The sequence below is a fragment of the Plutella xylostella genome, chromosome 8, assembly GCF_932276165.1.
Source record: "Plutella xylostella chromosome 8, ilPluXylo3.1, whole genome shotgun sequence".
Classification (NCBI taxonomy): Eukaryota; Metazoa; Arthropoda; class Insecta; order Lepidoptera; family Plutellidae; genus Plutella; species Plutella xylostella.
Window position 1 is genome coordinate 3,779,484 of NC_063988.1, and position 11,837 is coordinate 3,791,320.

An 11,837-nucleotide genomic window follows, 5' to 3' on the forward strand; every position below is an offset into this window, starting at 1 on the left:
CACATTGACATTGTCATTATTGTCAATTTGACAATGACAAAGGGCTGTCAAAAAACACAGGTTCATAATATACTCAGAATAATAACTAATACATCAGAGTCATCATAATTCGATTAGTTATCTTTCCTTCCACGATCCTATAACATTAAATGGTGCCTTCTCACGAACACGAACATAATATAACAACCACATAATATAATGTAATGTGATGTGCATAACTCGCAGGTGACCATCAGCCGATATATCAGAAACAGAAAACAGAAGCATATCTGTTATTATTTTAAGCATGGCATAAAGAATATCATCACAGAACAAAATATTGCACTTGTCTGTCAAACTGACAGTGTCATGACTTCTTGAATTAGGTTTTTGTAGCTGCCAACACTGAACTGAATAATTTTCGAAGATATTAAAAGTTATTGTCGAGTTTAATGTATATAAATATTCTTAAATTTGTTTTAATTAGTTATGAATAAATAAACACATTGGATCACTAAATATTTTTGTACGTTTAGTTTATAAAAATCTCACTGTCATCAAGTGATATAGAAACACTACAATCTGCACGGTGAAAAACCTTCATTATTTACCTCAGGGTTCAGCACGCACGTGTGTTTTGTATAGTTAAAATTTATACAAACTGTAATTTTTAAGAATAATCCATGTTAAAATGTCGCGTCTTATAGTTAAAAATCTTCCGAATAAGGTATGTATATTATGCCTAACATTTCAACACTTTGGTGAGCTGTTACTCTCTATAATTCACGTTTCAATTTCCAGGTTACTGCCGAGTATCTGAAAGAAATATTCTCGCAAAAGGGTGAGGTGACCGACGTCCAGCTGAAATACACAAAAGATGGAAAGTTCCGGAACTTTGGTTTCGTGGGATTCAGGACGGAGGAGCAGGCAGCAGCGGCCAGGGAGTACCTGGACGGGTCCTGCGTGCGGTCCATGAAGATCGACGTGCAGGTGTGCGCCAACCTCGGCGACGAGGCGAAGCCCCGCGCCTGGAGCAAGTACGCGCCCGACAGCACCGCCTACAAGAAGCTGCACAAGGACGAAACACAAGACTCTGCAAAAGCACAGAAAAAAGAAAAGAAATTAGTCAAAAATAAAAACAAAATTGTTGAACTACTCAAAAAGGTATTTATTTCCACTATAAATTATGTGCTGTGTCTTTTATGTCTCCTGTATACAAAGTAACCTTATAAATTATGTATTTCAGCACAAAAATGATCCTCTATTTGCTGAATTCATTGAAGCTCACACAAATGAAAAGTCAAGCTGGATCAAAGAAGCCTTGGAGAAAGCAAATAAAAGTGATGATGATGAAGATAGTGGAGTTGATGAGGAAAAACAGCCAGAAACTGATGACAAACCTGATGAAACTACTTCAAAGATGAAGGAAACTCCTCCAGCAAACAAAGAAAAGCTTGCGGACAAGAAAATAAGTGATTTAGAGGTAAATACAGTTACTTATTATGTAGTAAAGTGTTGGGAAGGACCAAATAAGCTTAATGACAGAACTTCTGAAAGCCGGCGGTAGACCGATTTTAATAGCACTTCGGAGGCTGTTTAATTCCGTCATACTCGAAGGCACAAGCCCGGAGGCATGGAGCAGAAGTGTAGTGACTTTGTTCTTCAAGAAAGGCAACAAAGCCCTATTGAAGAATTATAGACCCATTGCACTTCTGAGCCATGTGTACAAGCTGTTTTCGAGAGTTATTACGAATCGTCTCGAGCAAAGACTCGACGACTTCCAGCCACCCGAACAAGCCGGGTTCCGAAAAGGCTATAGTACCATAGATCACATACACACGCTTCGGCAGGTTATACAGAAGACCGAGGAGTATAATCTACCTTTATGTCTAGCGTTTGTGGACTATGAGAAAGCCTTTGATTCTATTGAGCTCTGGGCGATGCTTCAATCCCTTCAGCGGTGCCATATAGACTATCGCTATATCGAGGTGTTGAGATATATGTACAATGCTGCCACAATGTCAGTTCGATTACACGAACATAGCACAAAACCGATCCAGTTGCAAAGGGGCGTGAGACAGGGAGATGTTATTTCTCCGAAACTGTTCACCTGTGCACTGGAAGATGTTTTTAAGCTTGTAGAGTGGAAAAGACTGGGCATTAACGTCAATGGCGAATATATCTCTCATCTACGATTTGCTGATGACATAGTTATTATGGCGGAAACGCTGGAGGAGTTAGGCGAAATGCTCACAGACCTCAATGATGCCTCTAAACAAGTTGGGCTGAAAATGAACATGGACAAGACAAAGGTCATGTCGAACGAACATGTTTCATCATCGCCCGTAACTGTAGGAGGTGTCACCATCGAAGTTGTTGATCAGTATCCCTACCTAGGACAAGTGATCCGATTAGGAAAATCCAACTTCGATAAAGAGGTAGCTCGTAGAATCCAACTCGGATGGGCAGCGTTCGGGAAATTACGACACATCTTCACTGAAAACATACCTCAGTGTCTGAAAACAAAAGTTTTCAATCAGTGCGTGTTGCCAGTGATGACTTACGGAGCCGAGACGTGGTGCTTCACCAAAGGGCTTATCCACAAGCTCAGAGTTGCTCAGCGTGCTATGGAAAGGGCTATGTTAGGCGTGTCCCTGCGAGATAGGATTCGTAATGAAGAAATCCGCAGGAGAACTAAAGTTACCGACATAGCCAAAAGGATTAGCACGCTGAAGTGGCAATGGGCTGGCCACGTAGCCCGCAGAGCCGACGACCGCTGGAGTAGAAAGGTTCTGGAGTGGAGACCCCGTGTCGGCAAACGGCGTGTCGGTCGCCCCCCAACCCGTTGGTCTGATGATCTGCGGAAGGTAGCGGGAAGCCGCTGGATGCAGATGGCGGGTGACCGTTAGGAGAGGCCTATGTCCAACAGTGGACTACGGAAGGCTGAGAGAGAGAGAGAGAGAGAGAAATAAGCTTAGCCAAACTCAATACTTGTATTAGTGTATATTACACAATATTATATCCTCATTATTTAGAAGACAAATTAAATTAATAAAATTGCAATTAAATAAGTAAATTCTATTGTAAAAATGATTATTTACATCTACTTACTTTTTTTCCAGTATATGAAAACTTTAATGAAGAAGGTTGGTGTGCCTGATGTAACTCCTAAACCAGTTGCTGAGCCTGAAGATGATAAGCCTAAGAAAATCAGGAACAGACCATTGTTTTATGTTAAGGTAATCTCTTTTGTCCAATTCAAAAATATCTTTTTGTGCAGCATAGTTTTTCAGGTTTTTTACCCTGTGCCACAGCCATTCAGAATATTTTCCTTGTGAATTTGTTATAATTACCAGATAACTGTGAAAATCTCTACCAAACAATTTATTTACAGATTACAGGTCTACCATTCAAATGTAAGAAGAAAGATGTTAAAGACTTGTTTAGACCCCTGGTTCCTTACTCTATAAGACTCCCTTTGGGCAAAGGCAAGAAATTGGCAGGTTTCTGTTATGTTGGCTTCAGGACTGAGGCAGAGTTGAAGAAGGCATTGAATAAGGATAAACTTTTTGTTGGTGAGTAAAGCTGCCTTTATAATTAATTTTTTACTCATAAAGTATATTATTGTACCATTGTGATCTGGTATTTACATTTATTTATTGTGCTTATAGGTAGTCATAGGATCAATGTGCACAAATATGAAGATCAGGCTAAAAAGGTGGCCGAAGAGGAAGAGCAGACTTGCAGACGGAAAGAACAGGAAGTAAGTTCCATTGAAATAAAGTGTAAAAAAGAAAAGAAAATTTATTTTCTGTAAGGAAATATAATATTTTCTATGACATTACCTAACAATAACTAAAAAATGCATTTTCGGTTTCAGAAAAACAATATGGAAGAAAGTATTGGAGAGAGTGGAAGCATCTTTGTGAGGAATCTGGCCTATGTCGTGTCTGAAGAAGAACTCACACAGTTATTTGAAAAATATGGTGAGTGCAATCCATAGAATAAAGAAGTAATGGTGTGATCACACTAATGTTATACATTACATGTAGGCAAAAGTCTGTTAGTGTATGTGTCTCTTACTATTTCACTTCTAAGTTTATTTGATTAAATTTCGTGTTCTGGTTGCTTTTACTAAAGAACACATTACTGACAAGGTTTTAGTAACGAAATAATAATACCTACGCCCATTCTTTTAAACAAGCCTCCTAATAAAATATTTCCTCTGCAAAAACATAGTATCAGATTTCACATCCAAGCTCACGCTTTCAATAACTCCCCAGGCCCGCTAGCAGAAGTCAACATGCCGATAGACCCTGTCCTCCGGCAGCCGAAGGGCTTCGCGACGGTGACGTACGTGATGCCGGAGCACGCGGCGCGCGCGTACACGGAGCTCGACGGCAGCGCCTTCGCCGGACGCATGCTGCACCTGCTGCCCGCCAAGACCGAGAAACTTGAGGAGGATAGTGGGGATGGTATGTGTGATATTTTAACTATCTAGAATAGGTTAGTTTTGATTGTGAGTAAACTTGATCGAGAGGGCATGTTTCATCATGTATTCGTAGCCGGTGCTACGTCAGGCGAAGGGCTCGGCGGCAAAGCAGTCATGGCTTGGGAGTTATTAACAGTTTAAAGTTTAAATAAACATTTTTATATACATATAGGTACAGTTCTACATACTAAAACCAGAGCCATGCGAATGCAGTCGTATTTCAATTATAAGTTATTTTTAACTTTTACAGAGGGTCTATCATTCAAGGAGAAGAAGGCGAAGCGGCTGAAGGCGCAGGCGAAGTCGTCCCACAACTGGAACACCCTGTTCCTGGGAGCCAACGCCGTGGCCGACGTGGTGGCCGCCGCCTACAACACCACCAAAGAACAACTGCTCACGGATAATAACAAAAGTAAGAACCACGCAATGCTGTTTAGGTCCTATTGGTGGTGTGAGTGGAATGTTTTTGTAAATTCTTAAGTTTTTTGCATTGACATATATATTACTAGCGTAAGGACAGGGCCTCCCACTCAAAAAAATGGCACCCGAGCGTTGGCCCTAAAATCGTAATTTTAGGGCCAACGCTCCTCAGTCGACAGTTGTCTGTGGCCGAGAGATGGTCTTGTGAATCTTGTGATAAATATGTAGTTGTGTTGTGAAAGGCTGCAAAAACCATTATACGAAGGTCAAAAAGAAACATCGAATATCGTATCATCGGTAATTACCATTAAATTAAGTAATAAACACATTATAAAGTGATAATTATTTTACTACCAAAGTCTACAATGGCCGCGCGCTGTAACCTTGTGCGGACGTCATTTTTTGTTGACTATCCTCCGACAACATTTTCTTGTTGCACACACTTACGTTTTGGAGCGTGATTTTTAGTCCATTTGTACGGGACGCTCTACAGGTCTACAGCCCAAAACAGTTTTAATTTTAGTAGTTGGATTTGTCTTAAATTATTGATATGGCGCCTGCAAATAATAAAACAATGTCCGGGATGGTAAATTATTAACGCACGTACAAGGTTACGTCGTCAAGATAGTTGCTAGGCACTGACATAGTTCAAACAAATTATGACAGATAACAGTTATTTTGCTTGTATGAAGAAGGTTTGAGTAAAATGTTCTGAAGGGCCTATCCTTCCTTTTGAAATCATTGGTTTTTTTATATGCTTTTTTTGCAATTCAATTATTTGTAAATTCTTAAGTTTTTTGATATGCTTTTTTTAAATACTATTTAATTTTAAAAGTTTTTAAATTTTGTTTTATGTTTTAGATGTTTAAATTTTATGTTTTGAAGTTTCTCAGCTTACATTTTTGATTTTAAGTGTCGAAACCCCATGACGCTATTGGTGTGCTCGCTATGTCATTTATTTAATTTTTTTTTCGTTCATAAAATGGATGATGGTTGCCAATTTGTACCTCTTTCATGATACGTTACGTTTCACGATGCCTACAATATAAGTTATTTATTTTTCAGATACAAGCGCCGCTGTCCGGTTAGCTCTCGGTGAAACTCAATTAGTAACACAAACAAGACACTTCTTAGAAAATAACGGAGTTTATCTAGACGCTTTCAACAAAGTAAGTGCTCTGCAAAATATAAAATTTCAACGACCTATATTAGATTACGCAATCAGATAATAATTAATTATGGTACTTATGTGATAATACTTCTTCACTTTTCAGCCTGCAAGTAGGCGATCGAAAACCTGTATACTTGTGAAAAACCTACCAGCTAACACGGATAAGGAAGAAGTGAAGTCACTGTTCCAAAAGCATGGCCCCCTGGCGAGGTTCGTGATGCCAGAACACGGGATCACCGCTCTGGTTGACTTCGTTGAACCTTTCGAAGCCAAGAAAGCCTTCACAAAGTTAGCGTACTCTCAGTTCAAATCCTCGCCTCTCTATTTGGAATGGGCGCCAGAAAATATATTCGTCAAACCTGCCGATAAAAATGTAATTGTAGAAACCAGTAAATCTAACGATTCTACAGAAGCTGTAGTGAAACCAAGTTCTAATAGCAAACCGAGTAAAAAAGTTGAAGAAAGTAATAAAGTTGAGATAAGAATAGAAGAACCAGAAGAAGATCTGGGTGAACCCGAAAACGACACTACATTATTTGTTAAAAATGTGAACTTCAGATCTACTGACGAGGATTTGCGAAATGTAAGTTCATCCATTTATTAATATTTGCTCCCCACTGCCACTTTCACGTTATTTTTCAAACAAGAAATAGCTTACGTGTTGCGCTTCAAATTGGTATTATGTAGGTTATGACTTCACTGGAGATCAAACAATTTATACGAGATATACCTAGAGATACGTAACTAATTTAAAATATGTTTTTTTACAGCACTTCGCGGAGTGTGGCAAGATACACAGCGCTACTATAGCTAAGAAAAAGGACCCCAAAAATCCTGGACAGTACTTATCAATGGGCTACGGGTTTGTTCAGTTTTACAAAAAGGAAGATGCTAATGAAGCTCTAAAAAAATTACAGTGCTCTACTTTAGATGGAAAAACAATAGAATTGAAACGATCGGAGCGAGGAAATACGTAAGTTTTAGGTCACTGTACATATTTATTATTATGTATAAGTATCGGTATCTTAGTTCAGATCAAACACAGCTTACAAGGGCGTTTGATTAATATCCATTATCATCATCATACAATACCACGCCACTTTAAATAGTCATCCTCCAAGTAACCACGAAACTCTCATATTTATTCAGTATATTCCATTACAATACAATCTTCACATGCTTACTTTAGAAATCTATGATGCTTTTCAATACTTAATTTATTGTCAATAACTTCGATTTGGTATTTCAGAAATGACGTGAAGGTAGCTAAGAAGAGTAGTAAAGACACAAAACAGAATGGAACCAAGATACTCGTGCGGAATGTGCCCTTCCAGGCCAACAGCAGCGAACTTCACGAGATATTCAGGTAAAAAAATAATGGTTTATTTTATTGATTGAGTAACCTACCCAAAAGTCGAAGAACATTTTTTTCAGGATGACCACCTGAGTTATCCCCTTTTGGTTTGCTTTACCACTTTTGCAACACCCTGTATATTTATATTATACTTTGGCCAAAATATGTATGTAAGTACTCATGAAATTTATTTAAAATTTTAGAGCCTTCGGTGAAATAAAGACATTAAGGTTGCCTAAGAAACTAACGCCAGGTGCTGAACAACATCGGGGCTTCGCGTTCGTGGACTACCATTCCAAGGCTGATGCAAAGGTATGCAAGAAATCATGTCACTTGACCAATGCGCAAAATAGACCGGCCCCCTGCCACCACCAGCTAGATTATTTTAGGACGTGTTTAAGTAATCTAATTTATCCAGTCCTAACCCTAACCATACCTTCTTCTTCTGCATGAACTCATATCTAATGCGATACCTTGGAGAAACCCCAAGCATAGCTACCTTCATATTATTGTATTGACCACCTGTAAAAATTACTTATGGATGCAATAAAAGATTGAGTGTTGAGTATTATCACGTTGGGAGATTTATAGCTATTGTTATAATTATAATACCTACTCACAGTTATATCATGAACTCACAATAATTTGATTAATCGAGCTATCCGATATGCGGGATATGCCGTTAGTGGCACGCCGTATTTAAATTAGAGATCAATGATAGTTATTCACTACTAAATCTGTTTCAGAGTGCATTTGATGCTCTCTGCCAGTCCACTCATTTGTACGGGAGGAGGATGGTGCTGGAGTGGGCGGATCAAACTGACGAGAACGAAGACGTGGCCGCCCTGAGGAAGCGGACGGCGCAGGCCTTCCACGCCAAGACCCCAGGCGGGAAGAAGTCACGGAAGGGCGCCGTAGACGTAGAGGAGTTTGTGGAAGGATAGGTTACATAAGTTAAATGTTATATTTGTAGACATATTTATAAAATAAAAAGCCAAACGATATACACTTTTAAAATTTTATTTTATGACAAAATTATTATATTTATGCTGGATGGCATAGACTTGTTTATTTTCTAACTTAAATCATTAATTTAAATACAATTCGCGATAACCAAATGCAAATTAATAGATTAACATTAAGTTATTATTACTAATATTTACAAGTGACTTAAAATTTATAAGTAGTGAAACTCATACATTGCATAATTCATCCTTAATCTTGTGTTTATACACTACGCGTGATATTAGGTACATTTAGGTACGGGTCCTATGACTATAATTATTCAATCAAGATTTAACAAATGTATGACATAATACTAATGGTGCATTATACAAATTAATGGTCATATGGGGCAGTTTCATTTTAGTACTCAATTTAAACTTTACCAAGATTTGTTATTACAATGACAATATTTCAATGAAGTTTACATAAATAAAACACCATAACTAGATATAGAGCTAATCCCGTGGATACATAATATATCATAATAATTGAAACTAGAGTAGGAAAGTTACTCATCATCAAGTATAATAGGTAGATCTATCAGTCAGTTTGATTGATAGGTTTCGCCACGCCACGGCACTCATTATTCCACATGTTCTCTGCGCATTATTCACACTGGGTAGTTTATATTGTTAGTATATTTTACAAAGTTTCAGTTACAAATGAGGGGCATTATATCTTGTGATAGTGGATGTAGGTGTAGGTACCTACCTAACGTAAATCACAATTTTCAAACCGGCTGTATCAAGTTGTATCGCATTTCATGAATATTCAAAACTAAATATGCCAAACATGGCAGGAATCATCAGATTATTGGTGTAATTTACGTAATTAGGATATAATAAAAATAAGTTGCGAAATAAATATGATAAGAAGTATAACACAAAGCCAAAATTATGCACTGCAATTTGTGCATACATCATATTTTCTACTACACTATCTAGAATCACCCAATTTATAAATTCTAACTGTGTTAGATATTTTATACAAAATAATATGATGCAATTTCCTAAAGTTAAACATATCCACAAGAAAATTTGGAATGAGAAAAAACTATTTATACCACCACAAATTAGAAATTTCACAGAAGGTTTTATTGCAATCACTTATTTAATCAATTTTAACAGTAGAATATATTTTCCATACAAACAAGCTGGTGCCCAAGTAGCCCACAGTGCCGCAAATGAGACCTAGAGCTAAGCTGAACAAAGCCATGTAGCCGAAATAGAAAGCAGTTTGAAAGAGACCATACATTTTAGTTTTGAAGAGGAAATAGTAAAAGGAGTACAAATAGACATAGATGGAAGTGCTGCCGGCGGCGAGGAAGCTGGTCCATTGCCAGCGATAGTCTTCTGCATTCAGTAAGAAGTAGGTGCACACAATAGTAATGCACACTGTTACTATTATGAGGATGACAAAAACTAACAGCATGAACCCATAAACATAGTAAATTTTGTATGCCCAGAATGAAGTGAAAATAAAGTACATTTCAATGAAGATAGAACCAAATGGCAGAATTCCTCCCAGCACAATAATAATCAGGGGCTCCATGTACCACTTCTTCTCAGGGATGGGTCTTGGCACTGCATTGATGCGGCAGGGATAGTCTGGTTGTCCAGCCAAGTTGCGGCCAAGTACTGTGCCAACCATGGTCAGAGGCAGAATAACAAATATGCATATAGACATGACAGCTAACATACTTCCAATGGGGATAGCACGAGAGGCATGGTAGTACATAGCTATGAAGTTAATGAGGAATGCTGTGCCACAAACACAGACTGGGAGTAGGAAAGCTGAGAGCAACATTTGTTTAATCCATAATTTCCCTCCCATTCTGGCATATAGGGAGCCTCCAAAATAACCATTTACAGGGGACACCGCTGAATAGATGAATATAGCAGCAGAGAGTAGGGAGCCCCTGGCAGTGTACAGTTCCCCAAAGATTGTAAATATAATAACAGCTAAAGTGACTATGGTTAGATGATACCCAGTGCCCACTAGGGCAGAGAAGAGACCCAGGTGTGGGACAGGTCTGAACACATCCCCGTGGACTTGCTTCCACCCATACTCATCTCCAAGGTCCTTCTCCAGATCATCAATGTCATCATCCTTAGAATATCTTGCATAGTCTTTGCGCAGCGTTCTCATGAGGATCATGGACACTAATCCAACCAAAAAGATGACCATCATAAAACTGTTAAAAATACTGAACCAGTGGATTCTATGTTGGAAAAAGTTGGGGTCCAAATATTTGTCAAATCTGTCCTCATATTTGATGCTACTCTTTTTCCAATTGACTTCATAAGTGAAATCCACTTTAGCTAACGGACTCAGCAGCACTCTGTTCTCTGCAGTGAGGTTCACCTCCACTATCCTGTCTCCATTGTATCCAATATCAAACTTTTTATGAGTCCATAGGAAATGATTGTCGCCATCGACTTCTCCGACGATGCCCCAGATAGGTAGGTCATCGATGTACATTTGATACCAGTAGTGATTCTTCACCGCATACACCAATGCTTTGAAATGTTGGTCAGTGAGTTCTATTGCACAGAATTTCTGGGATGGAACATTTTCTTTGAAGCCTATATCAAGTCCGCTGTACTCGAGCTCTACGCCCTGGAGTGCTTCTGAGAGGGTTTCATGGTAGTGGCCAATTGTAGTTTTAGTGCCAGCACAAAACGGTAGTGAGAAATATGCGTACGTCTCCTGACGGTTGTGGTACGGACCAACAGTATTCATCCAAAGCACGACTTGTTCTCCATCTTTGTAGGTATGAGTGTGTTCATCACAGTTTACTAATGTCCACAAGGTAATTAAAAGGTAAAACGGTTTCATTTTAACAATAATATTTTAAAATAAACACATCACCACGTAAGTAAATTGCCGAAATCGGACACATTCGCTAATATAAATATTGCCAGCGTCAAAAATATTATAAGTCAAAATGACAGAAACTGCACCCAGACTAAGACGAATACATCGACACATACGACGTCGTACGTCGCATCGTGACGACCGACTAATCGACTATGGCTAGTTGGCTACTGCAATTTTTATATAAAAATCTATGAAACTACATCGATTGGCAGTAAATTTACATGAATTTTTGACTCAAAAATGATAAAGCCTTGTCGAACTTATTTTTTTGTAAGTATTCATCAAGTCAACACTTGCCAACTTTAGTGTTCGTGTTGTGTGACTGATGAATGGTTCTATATGAAAAGCATGGAAGTAATAATACAACAGGAATGCGCACTCACCAAAATGATGCAAACAAAAATAGACCTAACGAATTCACCTTAAGATTTATATTTGAAGTGAAAGAGGCCGCGAGCCGATAGAGAGGGTTACCACAGAGCCCTTCCTCTCTTTCTAACAATTGCCAGGATTTAGTTGTGTAAACTTTAGTAGAT

General features: G+C 38.5%; 2 protein-coding genes across 2 annotated transcripts; one reads left to right on the plus strand and one right to left on the minus strand.

The window, feature by feature from the left end:
• Positions 1–434: 434 nt before the first annotated feature.
• Positions 435–8,424, plus strand: LOC105387508 (probable RNA-binding protein 19). Its single transcript, XM_011558242.3, has 15 exons — positions 435–706; positions 781–1,143; positions 1,226–1,462; positions 3,102–3,218; positions 3,374–3,554; positions 3,651–3,742; positions 3,860–3,965; positions 4,263–4,454; positions 4,722–4,883; positions 5,957–6,060; positions 6,166–6,645; positions 6,833–7,035; positions 7,312–7,428; positions 7,620–7,728; positions 8,163–8,424. The coding sequence occupies exons 1-15, from the start codon at positions 671–673 to the stop codon at positions 8,358–8,360; spliced, it is 2,697 nt and encodes an 898-aa protein (XP_011556544.3). The 5' UTR covers positions 435–670; the 3' UTR covers positions 8,361–8,424.
• Positions 8,421–11,350, minus strand: LOC105387507 (transmembrane 9 superfamily member 3). Its single transcript, XM_011558241.3, has one exon. The coding sequence runs from the start codon at positions 11,257–11,259 to the stop codon at positions 9,532–9,534; it is 1,728 nt and encodes a 575-aa protein (XP_011556543.3). The 5' UTR covers positions 11,260–11,350; the 3' UTR covers positions 8,421–9,531.
• Positions 11,351–11,837: the final 487 nt, after the last annotated feature.

Coding starts and splice junctions, on each gene's coding strand:
- LOC105387508 (XM_011558242.3), top strand. CDS start 671: ATGTCGCGTCTTATAGTTAAAAATCTTCCGAATAAG. Junction 707..780: donor TTAAAAATCTTCCGAATAAG/GTATGTATATTA, acceptor TTCAATTTCCAG/GTTACTGCCGAGTATCTGAA. Junction 1,144..1,225: donor TTGTTGAACTACTCAAAAAG/GTATTTATTTCC, acceptor TATGTATTTCAG/CACAAAAATGATCCTCTATT.
- LOC105387507 (XM_011558241.3), bottom strand. CDS start 11,259: ATGAAACCGTTTTACCTTTTAATTACCTTGTGGACATTAGTAAACTGT.